Raw genomic sequence first — 24,788 nt, forward strand, 5'->3', positions numbered from 1 at the left:
TGAACAATCGTCAAATCACAATCAGAGACGATGTTGGCATATCGATTAGCTCATACCATAACATATTCTCGAATGTTTTAGGTATGGAACGTGTGGCAGCGAAATTTATTTCAAAATCCTTTGAAGTTTCAATGCGACGTCGAAACTACCCAATCGTTCATGTGGAGGCATTCTGACACACTAAGATCGAAAAAAGTCTCGAGTGTGAAAGCTATGTTACTCACTGTCTCCTTCGATTTTAATGGCATAGAGCATTATGAATTCTGGCCATGAGATCAAACACTCAAAAAAGAGTAGGGTAGGGCGGGGCTGGTTAGTAATTTTTGAATAAATTCGGCTATAACTTTGTAGTACGAAGTTTTGCGTTAGAATGTTATGTACCACAATGCTTACCTTTTACCCTTTCAATGAAAAATAATCAGAGAATCACTTATTTGACATTTTTCTTTAATTTAACGTCTTTATATTTCAGAATAAATTGATCAACTAACCCCACACACGGGGTAAGTTGGTCAATAATAGGCATGTTTTTTTGAGCAAATAATAAACGTTTTCCCATTAGAAGTTTCCTTTATTATAAATTAATCAATAAAAACAAAACAAAAACTGGTAACTAATATCATGTAGCAAGTACGAAAACAAATTGATAAAAATTTCAAATCATCATCGTTGTTGAAAATTAGTCAGGCAATCTTTTCTAGCGATTTCGTCTCTCTTCCACTTTGTGGCGGACCAGAGATGCCAGGTTTGAAGACATGTCTTCATTATGAAGACATTTGATTTTGTGAAGACATTTTGAAGACATTTTGAAGACATTATGGAATATGTGAAGACATTTCAGTATGATAGCGTACGAAGATTTTTAAAAGATATTATTTCCATGAAATTCTAACTATTGGCCGAAAATATCGTCAAAAAAGGGCTTTTATCTCAGCGAACAAAGCGGTCTGAATACATATTGTCTCTAGAAGACATTAGTTCATTTGCGCTCGAGAATTCGAAGCATTGTGATATTGAATTTCTGTTATTTTGGCCTACCATACAATAAATTAACCTACATCTTTTAAACGACCACTTCACGAATCGAAGGTTTTCCGGTTACATACCTTTTTTACAATTAGTTTCATGGATATGGTTTGAGTTACAACCAAAATTTCAAAGCTGAAATAAACAAATAGAGTTATCACAGTTCCGTCCGTGACAATTATATTGCAAGTGATTTGTGTGGTGGTTGTCTCGTTTCAAATACACTGGGTTTAGCAGTAAAATATATGCTTTATATATTTATTTATAGCTTGCGTAATGGAACACGGCATACCTGAAAATATGCGTTGCTCTCAAACGAGCAATTTGTGAGACCAATTAGCCCCTCTATATATGAAAAAAAATATTCATGAAAATTCAATAAAAATCATTTTAAAAGCGATTTCCATTAACACTTGAAGCTAATACGTACAATAAACCTTTGTTCTACGTTTGAGCCGTTTTTTCATGGATATTAACCAGTTTTAGAACATATTTTATAATGCGCAAATCGTGAATGATTTTTGGCAAAATCGGAACCATGTCCGTATTTTTTAACCTACTAAATAAAAAGTTTTTCCAAATTGCTTATTTTATTGTATCAGCAATTCGCTATTTTTCATCCATAGATCGCTAAATTTTTGGACGCTCAGATTCCAAGATATCGTCACTGACCAACTAGCCCAGCCCTACCCTACGTGGAGCAGTCCAAAAAAAAACATCCGTATTTTTGGAAAACCAAATCATGGCTTTTGTACCACGATAATGCATCTGTTTCATTGCTTGTTCGTGAATTTTTGGCCAAAAGCAATAGTGTAACGATGCCTAGCCTAGACATGAAGCCATGTGAATTTTTGATATTTTCAAAAATAGAGACAATCGTTGAAAAAGCAAAAGGCTATTCCAGCTATTGAATTTAAGAAGCGCTTCAAGGATTTGACATAAAAAAGTTGTTCTTTTTTCCTTCAAATATGTCCATTTTGTGATGTATGGACGATTTGTGGGCAAAGCGATTATGAAATAGTCGTTTAGAGAAAATTTAATTATAGTTTTTCAAAAGCGTTTTTAGATATTTTTAGAAAAGCTTCGATGATATATATTTTTCATAATTTTTGAAGAAAATTCAATTTTCCAAAAGTAACCCATTTAAATATGATTCTAAATTTTATTTTTATAAACAACTAGCTAACCCGGCAAACTTCGTCCCGCCCATTTACTTGATTAATTCTCGAGTAATGCAGAAATTTGTGTTTTATTTGTATGGCAGCCACCCCTAAGAGAGGGGGGAGGGGTATCTAACCACCATAGAAACATTCATTGCACCCTAAAGTTTCCATATGCCTAATTTGGTTTAATTTGTTGATTAATTCTCGTGTTATGCAAAAATTTGTGTTTCATTTGTACGGCAGCCCCCTCTAAGAGAGGGGGAAGGAGTATCTTAACACCATAGAAACATTTATTGCATCCTAAAACCTCCACATGCCAAATTTGGTTTCATTTGCTTGATTAATTCTCGAGTAATGCAGAAATTTGTGTTTCATTTGTATGGCAGCCCCCCCTTTGAGTGGGGGAAGGACTGTCTAACCATCATAGAAACATTTATTGCACCCTAAAACTTTCACATGCCAACTTTGGTTTCGTTTGCTTGGTTAATTTCCGAGTAATGCAGAAATTTGTGTTTCATTTGTATGGCAGCCCCCCCTTAGAGAGGGGGGAGGGGTCTCAAAATATCACGAAAACCTTCCCCGGCCCCAAAAACCCCTACATACCAATTTTCATGTCGATCGGTTCAGTAGTTTCCGAGTCTATAAGAATCAGACAGACAGACAGACATCACTCCATTTTTCTATATATAGATAGATAGATAGATAAATAGGGCATTTGATTCAGTTTCCATGGAAATTCTCTCAGAGAAACTTCATAATTGTGGACTTTCACCAATTCTGAATAATTTCCTGTACAATTTACTGTCAGAAAAGCACATGTTTTTCAATCATGGCAGCTTGAAATCTTCTCGATACAGTTTTATGGGCCTACCACAAGGCTCCTGCCTAAGCCCCCTCTTGTACAGTTTTTACGTCAATGATATAGATGATTGTTTAACTAGAGACTGCACGCTGAGACAACTTGCAGACGATGGAGTTATTTCCATCACGGGTACTAATCCCGTCGTTCTGCAAAAGTCGTTGCAAGATACCCTGAACAATCTGTTCACGTGGGCCCTCAAGCTGGGTATCGAATTCTCTACGGAGAAAACTGAAATGGTCGTTTTTTCTAGGAAGCACGAACCCGCCCAATTCCAGCTTCACCTATCCGGCAAAACGATCAAGCACTCGATGTTTTTCAAATACCTTGGAGTATATTTTGACTCTAAATGTACCTGGAGAATACACATTGCGTATTTGAAACAGAAATGCCAGCAAAGAATCAATTTTCTCCAAACAATAACCGGAACATGGTGGGGTGCCCATCCAGGAGACCTCATTCAGTTATACAAAACAACGATATTATCAGTGTTAGAATATGGCAGTTTTTGCTTCCGATTAGCTGCCAGGATTCATATTCTCAAGCTGGAGAGAATACAATATCGTTGCCTGCGTATAACCATGGGGAGTTTGCATTCGACACTCATCGTCTCGAAGTTTTGGCAGGAGTACCCCCGCTTACTCTTCGGTTCACAGAATTATCCTACAGATTTCTCATCCGTTGCAAGATCATGAATCCATTGGTGATTGATAACTTCGAAAATCTACTCCAACTGATTCCTCAGTCAAGTTTTATGTCTTTATACCATGAGTACCTTACCCACGACGTGCACCCTTCACCAGGCATCTCCAACCAAGTTTGCTTCCCATACTTTTGCAATTCCTCTGTCATTTTTGATCTGTCCATGCGACAAAAAATCCATGGAATCCCAGATCATCTACGCTCCGATTATATTCCGCCGATATTTTCGGCAGAATATGGGAAAGTTAGATCTGATAAAATGTTCTTTACTGACGGTTCATACATAAACGGGTCCACTGGCTTCGGCATCTTCAATGAAAATTCCAGTGCCTCTTTCAAACTCAAAGATCCTTGTTCCGTGTATGACGCTGAACTGGGTGCGATATACTACGCACTGGGGATCATTGAAACATTGCCCATCGACCACTATTTTATTTTTTCAGACAGTCTCAGCTCAATAGAGGCAATCCGCTCAATGAAGGTTGACAAACGCTCATCTTATTTCCTAACTAGAATAAGACAACTATTGAGTGTTTTGGTCGAAAAATTATTCAAGATTACCTTAGCATGGGTTCCCTCTCATTGTTCGATTCCGGGGAATGAGAAAGCGGACTCGCTAGCTAAGGTGGGCGCTTTAGAAGGCACACTTTTTGAAAGGCAAATTGCTTATAATGAATTTTTCCACATTCCTCGTCAGTACACGCTCGTAAGTTGGCAGCGCATGTGGAGTGGAGATGAGTTCGGTCGTTGGTTACACACGATTATCCCTAAGGTCTCGACGAGTGCATGGTTCAAGGGATTGAATGTAGGTCGTGATTTCATTCGCGTGATATCTCGGCTTATGTCCAATCACTACAACCTAAACGCGCATCTCTATCGCATTGGGCTCGCAGCAAACAATCTTTGTGATTGTGGCGGTGGCTTCCACGACATCGAGCATGTTGTCTGGTCGTGTATCCGGTTCCATACTGCTCGCTCTCAGCTCTCTAGAGCACTGAGATCACAAGGCAGACAATCGGAGATCCCCGTCCGGGATATCTTAGGTAGCCGTGATCCTGATCTTCTGCTTCATCTATACCTGTTCCTCAGGAACGCCGATGTCAACGTTTAATGATGTTTCCTTCGTTGTGTCCCCGTTTTATATCCCTCCTATCCGATCGATAAACTTTTACTTAGTCGCGGCAATACATACACACACTCTTTACAGATACACGGGCCAAAGGTTGTGCAGTCAACTGATCATTCAACAAGAACCAAAGGTTGTACCGCTCATGACAACTCTACATGAACTGATGATTGCGCCGGTTAGTGACCATTCTATCCTGGATTCCTCGAGTCGAGAAAGACGCACCACGCTAGATATGAGGTACAGACCAAGACGGGTCTATGGCACTAGGTGAGGCCGTTTCGTCACTAAGTTGGTTAGGGGAGCGGTATATGAAAACAGTACGGAAGAAAGCAGAAGGGGAAATATTTCCTTGAAGCGTGAAAGAGACAGACTGATCAGGAGCGAGCTTCGGCACTAGCGTATTGTGTTTTGTTTACAAACAAAACACAGTAGACTTCCAAGATGGCTGAAGAGTTGTTTTAGCAAGTTGGCCCACCTTAGGATATACTTCTACGCGCCTTGGTACAGACTAGGGGGGCGTTGCTGATTAAGGGTCAGCTGTATCCCAATAGGAAGTATCCCGTGACGGGCACACGTACAGAGCATTGGAGACAGCAACATCCGAATTACGAAAACACTTGTAATATTAACCTCGAGCCTACCGCGAGTAATCGGTTACATATTACTAACAGATAATAAGAAAAATCCTCAAAGTATTGAACTCCCGGCCCCGTGAGGCTAACGCCATATGAGCCTTGATAAAAATATATATTTAGGAAAAAAAAACAATAGATTTATAAAAAAGTTTTAACTCTGCCCAAAGAACAGTTTAAACTAGTTATGAAGAAATTAGATATATTAGATACTTATTAGGCAATATCTCCACATCCACACACGTTTGAATAAATAATGAGTGGATGCTGCCAGTTCATAGACGGGTTTGCGTGAAATTCGTCTAGTTTATTGTGCTGAATGATTGGAATAATACCAAAATTCAAACGACAAAAGGGCCAAAAAATTTAAAAAAATCTTGGCCTGGGGAGTGTTGTTTCTATTTACTTCTTCTATGTCCACCACTCACAATTATGTTCAGAAAGTGCACCGCCAGTCATTCACTATGCTCGATTGTTTCGAGCGACCAACTGCGCGCGTTATAATGTGTTCACTATGTGTGTGTTTTGAAATGTTTTGAGTGTAAAATTTTTTCTATGCGCCCACATATAATGAGAGCAGTTAAGTAAAGATACATTTGTTTGAGTGACGGCAACGATAACGACTACTGTCGTTTCGCAATTGAACCACATGTTAGAAACACGCTTCGGTCATCGTTTGACGGTATAAATTGTACATTTAGAATAAATTACCTTTTCCTAAAAATCCACGTGTTGACAACATCCGTCGTGTTGTTTCGTTTCAGCACTCCCCTGAACGAAGAAGATTTCTTCCGCAGAGGATTTCCACTAACTTGGTGAGGCGGGGCGTTACACATCCCACCAGTGGAGTTACCACAAGCCGCTGGACTACATCTAATCCTTGAAATATTCCGATTCGCTGAACGTTCCCTACTGCTCTGGAGCAAATGGTAGTGATTTGCCAACATAGACTGCATCCGGGAGCCCGAAGAAGAGGAGGATGATGTCAGCGAGCCGGACGATGGCGATCCGTTGCTGCTGGAAGAAATTACTACGGCTGATAGTTGGGAGAGATTGTCGCTGCAATTGTCGAACATACTCTCGAAAGTTTTGCTCGATGACATCAGGTGGCTAAGGCAACTCAAATCACCCGTACTCCAGCTGTAAGAAACGCGTTGCAAATGTTGGAGGAAATGTTCGCTTTTCCAGTTTTTTCTAGAGTACAGATCAGGTTCACTCATTGTTCGGGCACTAACGGTGAGATGCTGATTGGCAGTGAACGGAATGGTAGGATCGTATCGTTGCATTTTTTTGAGATACTCGAATTTCAGTTTATTGTTTCCGGCGGACTTGGAGTCTGGCAGTGAAGTGTCATCCGACGAGGGATAGCCTGGCGGAGGTCGAAAATGACACTCGTGGCGCTTCCGTCGTCTGACTGACAGATTAAGACTTCGCCGCTGAAGGAGAAATCGTTGAAAAAGGTTTGAGTGTACTTTCTTAGCTCGGTCGCCACTGCCCGGTCCGCCGGGGGGCGGTGGACGTGTGTTTACGACTAGTTTCCTCTGATGAACAGCGTGGTTATTATTGTTTATATTTTTGGTTTCAAAACAAGCGGTTGATTTGTCGCGAGTCGTTTGCATTTTTGACGTTGATGAAGGCAAGTCTTTCGGAGCGGTTGTTCTCTCGGACGCTGACAGTGGTTTTATCGTAATTTTGTCACTATTACTACTGCTGGCCGGGGGAGCATCGGCACTCGCGTTCGTTAACACACACTTTGACCGAAAACCATCGTTCTGAGTGGTTATTTTTAGTTTGTCATGGTTTCGTTTCCGGTTCTGTTGCTCCCGGAGCTGACGATTCACTAGCTCGCTGTTAATATCATATCTCATTAGTACCGGATAGAACTCGGAGTTGTCAACGATGATGATGGATTTGTTCGTTGGATCTGCGTGGTGGCTACAGCTCTCCAGCGCTACTGACCCAGTTTGCAAAAGTGAATCATCTGTACTGAGCGGTCGCTTCAGCAGCATTGGTTCCAAATCCTGGGAATCAACTACTAATACTGCTTTGCTATTTCCTCTGTAAGCCGAAGTGTCACTGGAGAACGTTTTCCTCTCCTCAAATGTCCTCTGACTAAAATAGAAATCGTGAAAATCTTTCGCTTCCGCGTTGCCCTCATCTTGTTGTGCACCATGATCTCTCTTGTACAATTCCTCCTCCAGCTTCCGAATCATGTTCAGATCGAGTTTCGCACTCCGCCCGGACAACTCGTTACCATTAGGGTCGGACCCGTGATTGACTGCATAGGCCGCGCTGTGCCGAACGATATTGCTGCCCTCCCCATTTCTGCTCGGCCCAAGTTGGATCGAGCCTTGGCTGAGTGACTTCTTGAAGAAACCGGAGAAACTTAACGGCCTTGACCAGAGTTTACTGCGGCCGCACTTTATGCGGTTTTTGTCCAGATCAATCACTTTATTTCGCATAACAACACTTTTCTCGACCGGCTGCTGCTGCTGGCAATGGCTGACATCATCGATGGGCGATGCGCCTTGCTTCAGTCCCACGCCTTCCCAGTTTGTTGTCATCACTTGATGCCGTTGCTGCTGATACCGAGCACCGTTTAGCGCCATCTGATTGCTGATTAATACGCCGTTCTCGTTACGCCTATCACTGTTAATCATCATCTTCGGTATTTGTTCCGCTCACTTTCAAATCTCGCTATCATCAGTCTCCTGTCAATCTTTCATTCAGAGTTTGCACAGTTTGTCAAGCTATCAGGGTAGTCAACTACTCATGTTTGCACTTATAACACTTCTGTTTATTGCACTTGGCCCGTTCACCCCCGACACTGAAACACTCTTCCGCAGTGACGCCAACGAAGCGTTTCTCTGAAATTCGTCACTGCGATAATGATTTATCATTTCACTTTAATTTCACGATTAGTGAGCAAATTGAACATCGTGTTCTCTTTCTCGTCACACCACTGGAAACACGAACAGAAACAAGAACACTTTTTATACACTGTTCCCAATTCTTCACAGCGAAATCGATGAGTTAATTCCCTGGTGGTGGCCTGTTCTGCAGTTCAACGATTAATCTTTGAAGATCAACACGCCTAGCCTAGAGCGGGGCAGGTGAAGTTGGTTCAGCAGAACGATTATGATTTATGTCATCATCAATCTGTGACTGTCTCCGATCGTACCTGTTGATCGTCGTTCAAATGCTTCGGACAACTGTGAGAATGAGTTTGATATTCTTGGACCACCATCACCAGCAGCACCATCAACTGCCATCAACACCATGGTACATCGGCAGGGGCAACTGACGGTAGAATTGCAACGGAAAGCTCGGTTCTCGGTCTGGTTGGTCTCAGGCGTCTGCTCGATTCTGGTGACGATGATAAATTGAAGCTGTTCGATTACTTCAAATTTAGACTATATGCAAGCAAGAGCGCAACGTGAGTGCACGCGCGACGCAAAGAAGGAGGGGGCTTGCAGCTGCGAACCATAAATGCCGAGAAGCTGAGAAACTGTAATGTTACGATGGGGACTACGCGACGCGGCCGAAGCAAGTGTAGATTACTGCGTTCCACTCTGGGTTCTCTTAATAGAAGCAACAACAACAAAAAAGCCGTGAACCGACAGGTTTGGAGCGTGTCTATTCTAATCGTGGATGACACCTACGCAATCCGGGCGCAAAGATAGCGTGCGCCGAGAAGAGTGGGCACAACACGCTCCCAGTGTGCCGGGGAAGGATAGACAAATAGAGAGAATGGAGTGAACCTGGGAACCTTTGTAACTTCGAATCTAACGATTATAAATTGATATTTTTTCATGCTCCACCGCAGGGGAAACTATCGATGTGTGAAATATGTATGGCGAATTGTGGTGTCAGAAAGCTTGAATCACAATGGTGTGAGGTAGGAGGGATTCAGAGGAATTGCGAAATTTCATATTGTCGAGGTCATACAAAATATGGTATGAATCATTGAAGACATCATGGACAATTTCATCATGTAGGATGGGATTGCTTCATTAGTCAACACTAAGATTGTGAATTGAGCACCTTTTGTCATCTTGATCAATTGAATTTGATCATTTTTGGATCAATTTAGAAGCCTTTGTAGCCATGTGAGAATTAATTTTTGACGTAGGGCTACGACTTTCATTTCCATACTCAGATGTAAGTTCAAAGTCTCAAAAACGAGAGCTCTACGCAGGAGCAACAAAATTTTGAGCGTTAATACCTCTTAAAAAACTGGGCGGAATGGTACGGTAAACACTTCTTTTGAAAGATAAAATGTCTACGCGTTATATGCTTGTTAGTTATTGATCCAAAAACTTATTTGAATAGCTTCAAAATATTGCTTCCAAAACAGGCTATTGAAATTGTATATAATCTGTTTAAATATGTTTAAATGTGCATCTTGTTGGTTAATGAATCAAGAGGAGTTGTGGCTGACTATAGAAATTTGGAATACAAACTGGAGGCGAATGAACTCTCAGCGATTGTATATAATTGAAATTGTATATAAGCGGATGTCCGCTCGAAAATCACAGCGGTTGATGTACGATCGCTGGGATCTGTGTATTTCCCTAATACAGACTTCAAAAGCAATGAGCCTGGGGAAACTCCACACGGAAATCCACTCAGTTATAATTGTACAGTGATTGGATCATGTTATCGCTGTTGTGGCGAAGCTAACTTCGTTCATCATGAAAGCACTGATGAATTGTGTCACCAAGAGCCTGTTTGTGCACACGAACCGCTTTGGTGTGTCGAGTTCATTGAAGATTCCCCCTAAGGCCAAAAGGGATTCCACCGGAGGGAAGAATGGTACCACTAAGTAGGCGACCAAGGAAGCACCAGCATTGAATAGGCTTGGGGCATTGAAAATAGCCACCACATACACACAGGCGCGCATCTCTTCTCGTTTGGTGGTCATCGAGTCACCATTGATTGCCGGCGGATAACGAGCGTTGAGGAGAAGAAATCGAGTAGATGTCATCACCTGCTAACAAAACAAGTAATCTTCCAGTTCTGCTTAGAACTTTCAATTACGTTGAAACGAAAGAGTTTACTTGGTTTTCTGTTCGTAATATAATACTGCGATCAAATACATTTGGCTTTGTAATTTTTCAATCAAGTGCAATTGATAGGAAAGCTTCTGAAGATTATTTTCCCCCACCAGTGAAATATATTCTATACTCTTCTGAATATATTATCTGAATAGTAGTAACATTTTGGTGATTTTGTGGAGTGTTATATATTGTAACAAACTATTTTTCTAACGTGAGATTACGTACTTATTGGGTTCATAAAATGATAAACGAAAAATCTTTCGCATCGCGAAAATCATATTAAAAAAATCAGTCGCTGAGAGTTCATTCGCATCCAGTTTGTATTCCAAATTTCTATAGTCAGCCACAACTCCTCTTGATCCATTAACCAACAAGATGCATATTTAAACGATGATCTAGTGGCGAAACCCATCTAGTATGTTTCGACCTGTGAGGGAGCTCAGAAGGGCCGAAGAAAACGCTCCACCGGCGGACGAGAAGATAGTGATCGCAAACTCAAATGGCATTGGTGCGTCGAGTTCATCAAAGATTTCTTCTAAGGCTAAATGGGAATCCATCGGAAGAAGCCGACCTAGGAAGCAGCATCATCTAAAAGGCTTGGCTTGAATATAACTTGGCTTGCATTGAATATAACTGCCAAACAAATACAAACGAGCGCAACTATTTTCGTTTGGTCATCGAGTCATTAGTTGCCGGCGGGAGTCGAGCGTTGAGGTGAAGAAACCGAAAAGATATCATCGCTACTGACAAATGATCTTCCCGTTCTGTTTAGAACATAGAATTGTGTTGAAGCAAAAGAGTTAGTTTTGTTTTCTATTTAGAATATAATACTGCGAGCAAATAAATTTTGTTTGGTAATTTTTGTTTAAGAATTAGTGAAAAGCAATGATTATTATGTATTATGTATAGGGCAAACATAAGAAAGCGAAGAATAAATTTTGCATTAATTTTGCGTGATTGCTTCTTTCTCTGAATATTTAGCCCTCGCTACATACAAGTTGTTCGACGACAATCTTGCTTTGCTAGTCGTGTCTTGCATCACCCGCATATTAATCGTGACTGAGATGAAACATTTATAGATTTTTGTGATTTCAATAACTTGTTGTTGTTGTCTTGAATAATGAAAACTTAAAATTTCTCCAGTTCATTCGACTCTATCAACAGTTTGCTTGCAAGGCGTATAACTCATAAATATTTTATATTTCGAATGAAGTGATTAATCACTTACTTTTTTCAGTCGACAAAGAGTATTGACACTCAAAACTTTGTGCCTCAATTGAATTGATTCAAATTCAACTTAAAACAAATGATCACTAAGCCAACGATATAACCCACTTCCTGTTTTCTCAGTGATTCTCTGCCGAGAAATTAAATTGCTCCGATTTAATTCTAACTCTTTTTTTTTATCGAAAAATTACTTTCAAACTCATTTTTTATTGAACAATTAGGGTGCACCATCCTAAATCAGGATTGGCGAAAAAATTAAATTTGTTGAATATACTACTTTCTTAAAATGTGAAGCTTTTGTACCGCGTGATCGATTTTGGATCGCTTTATAGTAAATGAAATTCGAACGACTCAAAAAACCACGTTTCAGCACCCGAAATAAAATAATGGAAAAATCGAAGATGGCACTAATGGCCATACCACAAATCGAATATCATAAATGTTTCGAGCATTGGATCAAGCACTGGCATAAGTGCGTTGCAGTCGATGGGGAGTACTTTGAAGGGGACAATATCGATATTGATGTATAATCTTGTATTTTCCATTTCCTGAATAAATTCCGGGAACTTTTTGATGAAGGTGGTATACTCGATAGACTTCACTAGAAATTGTCTGAACTTACTGAAAGTTGTCAGAATACATTGTGTTTCAATATGAGTTTCTTTTCCGTATTCATTGAAGGACAAAGAGGAAAATCATCTGATGCTGAAAAATCAAACATTTCATTGTTGATCAGTCAAAAGAAAATTATGCTTAAACCTTGCTATTTGCAACATTAGTGTGATCTTATGAAAGTAGAATGAAGTAGAATGTAGAATGGCTAAGAAATTATTGATTGTATTAACTATTTTTTACTTATTTTGTTACTTAGTTCAGTCTGACTGAACACCGACCATTTGTTCATATGTCGTTTTTAAAGATGAAAGGATTTAACATTAAACTCAATTTTTGAGTAAGATTTTTAACAGTGTATTCGAAATGTCTTTTATTCAGCATAGTACAATGATTTCCTAACAACTTTGTTGTACATCATATTTTTATCAGACATCCTGATTTAGAGTTGTTCAAAAATATAATGATTCTGCATACTCCCTTATAAAGAATCAGTCGCATTTAAAGTTGGTCTCATGATAATGAAATTTGTGATTTTGGGTGGCTACTACCATATGTACAAGGTTTCAAAAATTCGGAGAAGGTCTCTTCATAATCGGCCATTTTTCGGATGATTTTGCGTGGAATTGCTTTCTTACACTTTGTATCAAGCAAAAACGCTGTGATCGACTTCTACATTATGAAAGACAGTTGACTGCAAGCTGGCAAGAGCGACACTGTATAAAGTGAATTGCCAATGGTCTGCTTTTACACTTTGGTCCGCATTAATAAGTTGCCATAGGGAGGAGCTTAAGATGCAATATTTTGTCTCTACACAGTATCCGTTCACTTGATGCAGTGCTTGTTCTTTACATTTGCATTTCGAGCGGCCGATTTACGAGCTACTGATTCGCAGTGGTATATGAAAATAGTGTCTCGCCGATAGTAGCTAGTCATTGGGGGTAGTTAAACACAGGTAAAGGTAAACACATAAAAGTGCAGGACAATTGTATGGAAAAATGAGAAGGATTCCAAGTTTAATTTATTTTAATCAATTACGGACTAGGGAATTGTGTTGTTTAGCATATCAAATGAATTTTAGAGAATCTCTGGTAGATTGGTATGTAAATCATCAAATCCGTTCGCAGCAAAATTAGTTCTTAAAGTAAAACTATTCTATAGAAACGTGACATGTTCTCTGGTTTGGCACCCTTACTGAAATGATTATGTAACATGTACTAGAGAGACAGTTAACCGAAAGAAATTTCCCCGAATTTACCCCATTTACCCCAATGTGAAAAACACTCGAATGTGACAGTTACCAGGATGTGACATCTATTCAAATGTAACGTCTATCCGAACACAATTTTTTTTCGAATATGACATTTTCCCGAATGTTGTTGTATCGAATAATTTATATGAGAAGATTTAACAAAACTCATAATCCTATTTTTCAATTTAATATTTTTTAAATGAACTTTCTATAAAAAAACAACTGCACTCCAAACGTGTACTTTTGGGCGACCCCCTGAAAAAAAGTTTTTGTGGTTTCAGAGTATGAAGACATACGACTTGATATTTAGATAAATGAATCTCAATAACCGTGATGAACTTTTGATATGCAATGTGAAAATTTGATATGTTAATTGATATGCTTTCCAAAAATAATTGAATTAGTTGTGCACATAGTTTTTACCAAAAACCCATATGTAAAACTGAAAATAGAATGATAGTTTATTGAAGCAACGAGTGGTACTCGTGTATTGACAACCATAGGACACGGTATGTATAATTATGATTGATCTTTGGTCTCGACATAGCGAAAATCACGTAAAATTTCACGTGAAAAATCAACAAAAATATTTTTTTTGAATATTATTTCAATATTTTGCTTAACCAAAGAGGTATCTGGCAAAAATTTTAGGGCTGCTAAAAATGTACGATATTAATTTGAGAATAATTTTTATATAGAAAAACCGCACTGGCTGAAAATTCTGTTTAAATTCGTTGAAAATACAACAAGTTGATAAGTTTTTCACTGTAAGCGTTCTACTTAGGATCTACGGTGTAGGCTCATGCAGTTTTTTCAACAAAATAAATGGTGTATTTGATGAAAAATTTTGTAAGTCTAATTTTTGCATAACCAAAGGCGCAATAAAGTGAGCCTACAAGGCAACGGCAAACAGTGGTTTTGGGGTTCACGGACAGTGGCATCTGTATTGCAACCATTGTTTTTGTGGTTTATAGTTGCTGCAGGCCAGGCGACTATAAATGTGAATAGGGTTTATGATCCTGATATTTAAACAGCCAATTATACACCATTTAGATTTCGTTGATCCCGTTCCAGTAATTTAAATGTTTAAGAAGTCCCATACTCTGGTCGACCAAAAATCGTCGAATGCGATCGTTGTATAAGCAGTGTTACGATTGTCTAGCAACATGAGACTGGATAGAGCGATCAACACAAAAAAAAAACAAAAATGCTACTGAGTCGCATCAAAATAAACTCTTTTTGATAGCGGTCACTTGTGATGTAAGTACTGCATACAATTGGATCGTCTGAAGAAAGCTTTCGCCCGATCATGTACATAACACATATCGATAGTGTTTCGCCGGTAGTTCCAGGAGCTTTATTGGGAGGGTTTATGCACTCACCTAATAGTCCAAACCTGAGAACAAAAATTACCATATGCTCCAGTCTATGACGAATGATTCTGCTGGTCAGAAATTAGCATCAAATAAGCTTGTGATATACGACTGTCCCAGTCTGTAGACAATGGGGAGCGACCATTTATATAAGAGAGGCATAATGGAATTACTTTGTTATTGAACGAAACGACTAAAAACGACCTAAATCACTCTAACAATGCTAAATAAAGTTTTGAGATTTAAGTAAAATTAATAGAATTATGGATTTTTTTCCCAGCCTAGTGACGGGAAATTGGAAGAAACGTTCGAAAAGTTTAACAGGAGACAGGAGAAAATATCATCTTCATTGCAGTAGCTTCTTGTGCACATAGTTTTTACCAAAAACCCTTATGTAAAACTGAAAATAGAATGATAGTTTATTGAAGCAACGAGTGGTACTCGTGTATTGACAACCATAGGACACGGTATGTATAATTATGATTGATTTTTTAGACACGCTCTATTTCGAGACCAAGTGCCATTTTTGTTGGCAATAAATATATAGCGCGAAAAGATGTGCCCAGTTCCGCCCTCCCTGACTACGTTATGGTGGACAAATTGAGACTACCACTGCGACTCTTCGTGCCAAAGCCCATGACTTGCAACAAATGCAAGTCAGTTGGTCACACAGCAGATTATTGTGCCAACAAGGAGCGCTGTGCCACTTGCGGAGAGCAACATGTGGGGAAATCCTGCAGTGCGACTGAGCATAAGTGTCCATATTGCGGAGGATCCCCACACGTGCTCTCAACTTGTGAAACTTACAAGAGTCGCTGGGAGAAGCAGAAGCGCTCTTTAAAGGAACGATCGAAACGTACTTTTGCGGAAATTTTAAAGGGCGCTTCTCTACTGGCTCAACAACAACAACCAATCTCAACACACAATACCTTTTCCGCGTTGCCAGTTGATGAAATGGAAGCGGACACAGCTAGCGAGGGCACACCGTTTATTTTCAAAGGGAATCCCCGGCGCAAAAATGTGACCACTCCCAAAGTTCAAGAACAAGTCCCCACGGTTATATCCTCTGTTAGCTTGCCTAAAAAATCGAGTGCAGCGGACAAGCAAAATCAGGTTCCTCCTGGCTTCCGTGGGAATATTTCATCTTCGAACGACCCAGCACTCGAGGGGACATCAAAAACCCCAACTGTCCCTATTTTTCCGTCCAGTTCAACTTCCCAATCGGGATTTATAAAGTTGTCTGACCTTTTGGATCAAATCTTCAAGTGTTTTAATGTTTCCGACTCCATCAGAACCATTGTCATCTCAATGCTTCCAGTATTAAAGACAATTTTGCAACAATTGATGCAAACATGGCCCCTCCTTGCAATGATTATCTCTCTTGATGTCTAATTCAAATAGAGAGGTCGGAGATATCACTGTTTTACAGTGGAATTGTCGTAGTCTTATCCCTAAATTGGATACATTCAAATTTTTAATTCATAACTTCAATTGTGATGTTTTTGCTCTGTCCGAAACTTGGCTTTCTTCGCGAGATGATATCTCTTTCCACGATTTTAATATTATACGCTTGGACCGTGATGATAGATACGGAGGGGTGCTTTTGGGGATCAATAAGTGCCACTCATTTTTTAGAATTGACCTTCCAACTATTGGAGGGATCGAAGCTGTTGCTTGTCATGCAAACATCAGAGGCAAAGACCTCTGTATTGTCAGCTTGTATTGGCCTCCGAGAGCTGCGGTTAGCCGCAAACAACTTGATGACATGTGCTCACTCCTTCCTGAGCCACGATTGATCTTGGGAGACTTCAACTCTCACGGAACTGCCTGGGGGGAACAGTACGACGACAATCGTTCATTGTTGATATATGACCTTTGTAACAGCTTCAATATGACCATTTTGAACACTGGGGAAACAACACGTGTACCTAAACCTCCTGCTAACCCTAGTGCTCTTGACCTCTCGCTTTGCTCGAATTCACTATCGTTAAATTGCAAGTGGAATGTAATCCAGGACCCCAACGGTAGTGATCACTTGCCAATCAAAATTTCCATCACCATTGGGTCGAATTCTTCTGAATCTATAAACATGGCATATGACCTCACAAGACACATTGACTGGAAAAAATATGCGGACGCGATTGCTCTAGCCATCAATTCCAGAGATGGTTTACCTCCATTGGAGGAGTATAACTTCCTTTCTCGTTTGATATATGACAGCGCGGTTCGCGCTCAAACGAAACCCATCCCAGGTTCCACCATTCGCCGAAGGCCTCCCAATCCATGGTGGGATAGCCAATGTTCCAAGCTTTATGTAGAAAAATCGAATGCATTTAAAGCTTTTCGGAAACGTGGAACCCCTGAAAATTTTCAAATGTATTTAGCCCTTGAGAATCAGTTCAAAAATTTGATCAAAGGGAAAAAACGTGCTTATTGGCGAAATTTCGTGGGAGGTTTGTCACGAGAAACGTCAATGAAAAAATTATGGAAAGTGGCTCGAAACATGCGAAATCGCTCATCAACGAATGAAAGCGAAGAATATTCACATCGATGGATTTTTAATTTTGCACGGAAGGTTTGTCCTGATTCCGCTCCTGTGCAAAAAATTGTTCGAGACATACCACAAGATAGGTGCGATCTTGATTCCGAGTTTTCGATGGTAGAATTCTCTCTTGCTCTCCTTTCTTGTAACAATTCGGCTCCAGGATCGGATAGAATTAAGTTCAACTTGTTAAAAAACCTCCCTGGTGTGGCGAAACATCGCTTGTTGAATTTATTCAATCGGTTTCTGGAACATAATATTGTTCCAGATGATTGGAGACAAGTACGAGTTATAGCTATTCAAAAACCCGGAAAACCCGCGTCCGACTTCAATTCGTACCGCCCAATAGCAATGCTGTCTTGTATACGGAAATTGTTGGAGAAAATGATCTTGTTTCGCCTTGATCGATGGGTTGAAACGAATGGCCTACTCTCAGATACACAATATGGGTTCCGCAGGGGCAAGGGGACGAATGATTGTCTTGCGTTGCTTTCTTCAGAAATTCAAATGGCTTACGCCGAAAAAAAACAAATGGCTTCAGTATTCTTGGACATAAAGGGGGCCTTTGATTCAGTTTCAATAGAGGTCCTGTCAGACAAATTACACTCTCGGGGTCTGCCGCCTCTATTGAATAATATGTTATATAACTTGCTTTGTGAGAAACATTTGAATTTTTCTCATGGAGATTCGGCAGTGAGTCGGATCTCTTACATGGGCCTCCCTCAGGGCTCATGTTTAAGCCCCCTTTTGTACAACTTCTATGTAAGCGACATCGACAATTGCCTTACACAAAATTGCAACCTAAGACAACTTGCAGATGATGGAGTGGTGTCTGTCGTAGGATCAAACGAATCCGACCTGCAAGGACCCTTACAAGCTACTTTGAACAATTTTTCAACCTGGGCCATTGGGCTAGGGATCGAATTCTCCACGGAGAAAACAGAGATGGTGGTTTTTTCTAGGAAGCATAGACCAGCAAAACCAAAGCTTCAACTTTTGGGTAAACCGATCACTCATGCTATGTCATTCAAGTATCTTGGGGTCTGGTTCGACTCCAAATGTACTTGGGGGCCCATATTAGGTATCTGAGTAAAAAATGTCAACAAAGAATATACTTTCTCCGTACAATTACCGGCACCTGGTGGGGAGCCCATCCTGAAGATCTTATAATGTTGTATCGAACAACTATTCTCTCAGTGATGGAGTATGGCAGTTTCTGTTTTCAATCAGCTGCCAAAACACACCTCATTAAACTCGAGCGAATTCAGTATCTTTGTCTCCGTATTGCGTTGGGATGTATGCCCTCAACGCATACCATGAGTCTCGAGGTTTTGGCAGGCGTACTCCCACTAAAAGATCGCTTCAATTTATTATCTCTTCGGTTCCTCATCCGGGGTAAGGTTATGAACCCATTGGTGATCGGAAATTTTGAGCAGCTTATCGAGCTAAATTTTCATTCTGGATTCATGAGCTCATATCATGAATTCATCACCATGCAGGTTGATCCTTCTTCGTATATTCCCAACCGTGTTTGTTTTTCTGACTACATCAATTCCTCTGTACATTTTGATCTGTTCATGAAGGAGAAAATCCATGAAATTCCAGATTATCTTCGATCGAGGATCGCTCCTACGATCTTCAAAGCAAAGTATGGGCGTGTCAATTGTGATAATATGTACTTTACTGATGGGTCCTCTATGAATGAGTCCATAGGATTTGGAGTGTTCAACGTATTTTTTAGCACCTCACACAGTCTTCAGTATCCTTGCTCAGTATATATTGCTGAATTGGCAGCAATACACTGGGCGCTGGACAGCGTCGCCTCACGACCTGTTGAACACTATTACATTGTAACGGATAGTCTTAGCTCTGTCGAAGCTATCCGTTCAGTGAGGCCGGAAAAGCACTCGCCGTACTTCCTTGAGAGAATACGAGAAATTTTGAGTGCTTTATCCAGACGCTGTTATGTCATTACCTTTGTCTGGGTCCCTTCACATTGCTCCATTTCGGGTAATGAGAGGGCTGACTCATTAGCAAAGGTAGGTGCAATTGAAGGCGATATTTATCAGCGTCAAATCGCCTTCAATGAATTTTATTCTTTAGTTCGTAAAAATACCATCGCTAACTGGCAACGCAAGTGGAACGAAGATGAATTGGGCCGGTGGTTCCACTCGATTATCCCTAAGGTTAGCCTCAAACCATGGTTCAAAAGTCTGGACTTGAGTCGGGACTTTATTCGGACCTTCTCCCGACTCATGTCCAATCACTGTTCTTTAGATGCGCTGCTTTTTCGTTTCAAGCTTGCCGACAGCAATCTCTGCGTTTGTGGCCATGGTTACCACGACATCGAACACGTTGTTTGGTCGTGCGAGCTATATTTTGTCGCCAGATCGAATTTAGAAAACTCCCTTCGAGCTCGAGGAAGGCAGCCCAATGTGCCGGTGAGAGATGTGTTGGCTCGGTTAGACCTTGATTACATGTCCCAAATATATGTTTTCCTTAAAGATATCGATCTTCGAGTGTGATTGTTCTTACATACTTTCCCCCCCATTTTCTCCTCCTTTTCGTCCTTCGCGAGCTATCGGTTCCCTAACATTAGAATAAGTTAAATTGTTAATACATATTAGATGTGAGGATAGTTTAAGAATTCAGTGTGATGTGTGAGTATGAATGTGAAAGTGAGTGTGAGTGTGAGTGTGAACATGGTTACAATCTCCTTACATCCCATCCTTTTCCTAAAGAAAATGTGTCACCCTTCTAAACTCGAGTCGACCGCGAGTAATCGGTTTCCTATTTCATTAACCGTAGAATTAAGAAAACATGTTAATAGTAAAAGTATAGTTGAGAGTTTGGCTTCTTTAAACCTATGTAACTGAGCCTGTACAAATAAACGAATTATAAAAAAAAAAAAAAAAGATGTGCCCGAAAGTAGGGCATTACGGAACGGACTGTGTGTTTTAAAACTTGGTGGGCCCATCAATAATCCACTTATGTATGATTCAGTCCAGTGTGGATGCAATTTCCATGACGGTTATTTGCCAAATGAAGTCATTACCATGCCATTGCACTCGGTTGGATTCTATGCAACCTTATACCTCAATCATATTAAAGTGTCATTCACATCACGTTTTCTGTATCAACAATTCCAGGTCTGGGTGGAATCGTTCAATGCCATTGGACTTGTCAAATCGGTTCGCGACTGGAAAAGAAAACAAGTAATTAAACGCTCCCCATTAAAACATATGCTTCGACGCGAAACGATTCTCGCGATTTGCAAAAAGTGAAAACCGAACGTATAGCGATATTGCTTACATGTTATTGCTGATAAGACGGTCACATTTGCTGTTTCACCTCTTATCACTGCCCCAGCTCTGGGCTGTCCATAGGGACGAATTCCGAACAGAGGCAGACGATGTAAACAAAGTATATAATATTCTACACTTGACCTCTTCTGCTCCCGCTCAATGAAAGGGAGTTTTTTTTCTTTCTGTTATTTTTTCCGCTGCGGCAATCGATCAAACGATTAGCAATTTGAATAGAGCGGCACATGTCGATATTTCCAGTTTGACACAGGGGGGAGTGTGAATGTGGGTGCTTTAACTGGTTCACTTCATGGTCGCTGACGAACGCGTCACACAGCGTCTGCAATCATCACCACCGGAAAGGCGCGAATCTCATAAGACAGTAATTCCGTACAATAAAATAGGTAAAATTATTGAATCACCAGCGCAAACAAGTCGCTGCTGCTGCAGCTGCCACACCCACACCGGACGATCACAACAAAGGCCGACGCATCCAAATACGAAAAGCTGTAGCAGCACTTTCGCATTGATTCAACTGCAGCTCTCATCGTCAAACTGTTCGGTCAACAAACCGTTCTCCCAGTTGGATCGAAGTCTGGAGCCACAATGATCCGAAAGGATGCCGCAGCCTTGACTGGAATAATAAGCTGGTGGTTTAGTTAGGCAATAGAGAGGCGCGTGCGTTCCGGAATTATAAATTAAGCATTCAGAACAAGCCATGGCTACGAGACGATCAGCGAGTCAGTTTTCGTAGTCGGAATGCTAAATGTTCGATACTTTTCACGAATTCACCAGCCATTGAGAATAAATACTGATGGCGGCATATTCCAAAGTTTGCTAACTACAATGTGCAGTTTGATTTTATTCGCTATTTAGTTCAACTCAAGGCCACTGTTCGAACTGCAATTTATATCGTATGTTGAATTTATTGGAACTGTATCGTGCATCATGATTATTTCGACCATATGTCTGTTGATCAGTTTTTCAGAATAAACATATTGTTTCAATGTTAAACTTCGACAAAAATCCAAAATTTTTATGAAAGTTTTTTTTTGCGTTTCACGTTTTAATCAGCGATTTTTTTCCCTGCGAACGAATTTGAATGATTTGCATACCAATCAATTCAGAAATTTACATAAAAAAAATATGTTTTTTTAAACTGTATAATGGACATCTCGAGTTTCAAAAAGTTACCCCATAAAAAATGTTTACCACCTCGAAAAAAACACCCTATGCAAAATATTAGCTCAATCGGACTTAAGGAAAACTGGCGCAAAGCGGTCAAAGTTTGAGTTTTTTGAAAATCGAAAAATCACCTAAGAGGAAAGTAAAGGAAATCGGAGCTTCCGAGAAAAAATTTTTGATGCCAAATATCTTGAAATTGCATGAAACGTCGAGATCTAGTGTCATCTCGAAAAAAAATCGTCACTCTGGGACTTAGTTTTTTTTCGGAATCGGAGACGAAACGTATGGTTTGAAGTGCCAATAAAAATAGTTATCTCGCTTTTTTATTCGGAACATGTTTCGTAATGTTGATTTGCATGATATTATACCCCATACGAAATATTAGCTCATTCGAACTTTATTTATTAGTGTTGTAGACGTTAAAGCTTGAGTTTTATGAAAACCGAAAAATCACCGGAAAGCGGGGTTTTCAAAAAAAAAATTGATGCCAAATGTCTTAAAATTGCATGACACGTCGAGATTTATCTAAAAGTTATCTAAAACATTTTTTTGTCAAAAGTCGACTTTTCAGACGGAAAAACGACTATTATCCAAAAAAAAATATTTTTGACAATTATGTTTTCGAGATAACAGTAAATCTCGACGAGTAATGCAATTATTAAGACATTTTAAGACAATTTTTTTAAGATCCCGATTTTCGGTGCTTTTTCGTTTTTCAACAAAACTCAAAGTTTAGCGTCTGTGACACTAATAAATGAAGTTTCGAATGAGCTAATATTTTGCATAGGGTATATTATCGTGCAAATCAACATTTCGCAGTAAGTTCCGAATGAAAAATCGAGATAACTATTTTTTTGGTACCCAAAACCATACGTTTCGTCTCGTATTCCAAAAAAAAGTCCCAGAGTGTCGAACTTTGATAATTTTTTTTTTCGAGATGACACTTGATCTCGACGTTTCATGCAATTTAAAGACATTTGGCATAAAATTTTTTTTTTCGAAAACCCAAATTTTCTTTCGATTTTTTCGATTTTCAAAAAACTCAAACTTTGGTCACTTTGTGCCACTCTCCCTTAAGTCCGATTGACCTGATATTTGGCATAGGGTGTTTTTTCGAGGTGAACATTTTTTATGGAGTAACTTTTTGAAATTGGAGATGACCATTCTCATTGGCACCTTAGTGGTCACGCGTATTCTAGAGCTTGCCACTCAGAATGCATTCAAGACGTGTTATTTGGCATAGAAATCTCAAATAAGTACAAATGAAAATGACGCAAGTAATACTACGTTGAGACGACGAAGTTCCTCTAGGAACGTTAGTGCCGTTTAAGATGAAGAAGAAGATGGTTGTATAATCGAATCATATATAATGGAGTCAGTATATAATCAAGTCCGACATGTATATACTGCGAATCAGTCACCAGAAAATGATTCACTGGGGATGCAAATGCAGCGTTTGCTATACGGACACCGAGGAAGAAGTAAACATTGCAACTTAGGCTTCGCCCATTTTCAATGTATCTAGATGTAAAAATAGAAAAAAAACCGAAAATTCTTAGAAAGTTCATTGGTAGGTAACTGTTTTCAATATTCTTCAAATTATGCATGGATGCAATATTTGTTTTAGTCCAGGATGCTTCAATTATTGAAATCAGCTGACATTCGCTCCGAAGAAGCTTTATACAAAAACAAATGTGTACATGTTTATATACCGTGAAAGTAAAAGTGGACCAAAAGCGGGTCGACCTCGGCAAAACTCCTTTAAATGCGTACTGCCACCACACTCGTATCCAATTGGATCAGGGTGGATTAAGGTTACAAATCGAAAATAATTTCTTGCTGTAAACACCACTCGACATCGACCGATAAACCACAATCGGAAAGGAGCCTTATTTCACGTTGAACACGTTGCCTTTTTTCGGCTTCGCGACCGAATGCTGCTATTGGGTTTCGTAAGCCCCGATAAAGGCTTAAGTGGATGCACAGTGTAACCACTTACTTAGTAGGCCCTCTCGCTCGTCCCGTTCTTCCGATACGATTTACCTTCTCGAAGGTGTGAACGAATCCTCTGATCACGGATCGGCCAAGGCGACGTGAAAGCCTGCCATCGGTGGGACGGTGGAATTATGGATTATGCTATTTGTGGTGTGGAAGTGAAGAGGGAGAAAAATGAGAAAAGCTGGCGTCGTCAATTAAATTTGATTTATTTCATATTCATATTGTACCGCCAATTTATTTGACACCTCGGGTGGAATAAGCCTTTTTAAATTTTTTCTCGTTTTGCTACTGTTTGCGTCATTTCATTGATTCTCCGTGTTCTTCTTCAAATAGCAGGAGCAGAAGCGGAAAATGTTTTTCATAATGATGCTGGATAGTTGTACAGTACGAAAACGTTACGAAAACGAAATCAAAACATCGACAAAACCTTTGGAGTTGTCACCATCGAATAGCGCGAGCTCTTGAACTGTGGCATAACCGGCTCATTGTGTAGAACGATTTGCTGCAACAAAAAGCTGTTCACAGATGGCGAAAAAAGGAAGCAAAAATGAATATCGTCTTTTTATATTTTAATATCTTCTGGAGATATGTAGACTGCAGACAACAAGCTTGCCGCCAATCGGGCAGTACACCGCTCTCGGGGGAGCGAGCTAAGGGGTCAAAGAAACGATAATGTATGACGATGATGATGAGGGGGAGAAGTGAAGTTAATTTCATTCCGGCATT

The 24,788-nt window shown here is 39.9% G+C and overlaps 1 protein-coding gene across 11 annotated transcripts in view; it reads right to left on the minus strand.

The window, feature by feature from the left end:
- Nucleotides 1-24,788, minus strand: part of LOC129770788 (uncharacterized) — a 337,533-nt gene that overhangs the window by 65,296 nt on the left and 247,449 nt on the right. For 3 of the 11 annotated variants that reach the window (XM_055773866.1, XM_055773864.1, XM_055773867.1), the window contains exon 2: nucleotides 6,223-8,473. The exons of 5 other annotated variants lie outside the window; for them this stretch is intronic. In XM_055773866.1, coding sequence (XP_055629841.1) covers nucleotides 6,223-8,174 — 1,952 coding nt within the window. In that variant the 5' untranslated portion in view covers nucleotides 8,175-8,473. Of the gene's footprint in view, nucleotides 1-6,222; nucleotides 8,878-24,788 lie in introns of those variants that run through there. 3 more of the 11 variants (XM_055773868.1, XM_055773870.1, XM_055773869.1) reach the window with 1 other exon arrangement.

This window comes from Toxorhynchites rutilus, chromosome 2 (genome assembly GCF_029784135.1).
Source record: "Toxorhynchites rutilus septentrionalis strain SRP chromosome 2, ASM2978413v1, whole genome shotgun sequence".
NCBI lineage: Eukaryota > Metazoa > Arthropoda > Insecta > Diptera > Culicidae > Toxorhynchites > Toxorhynchites rutilus.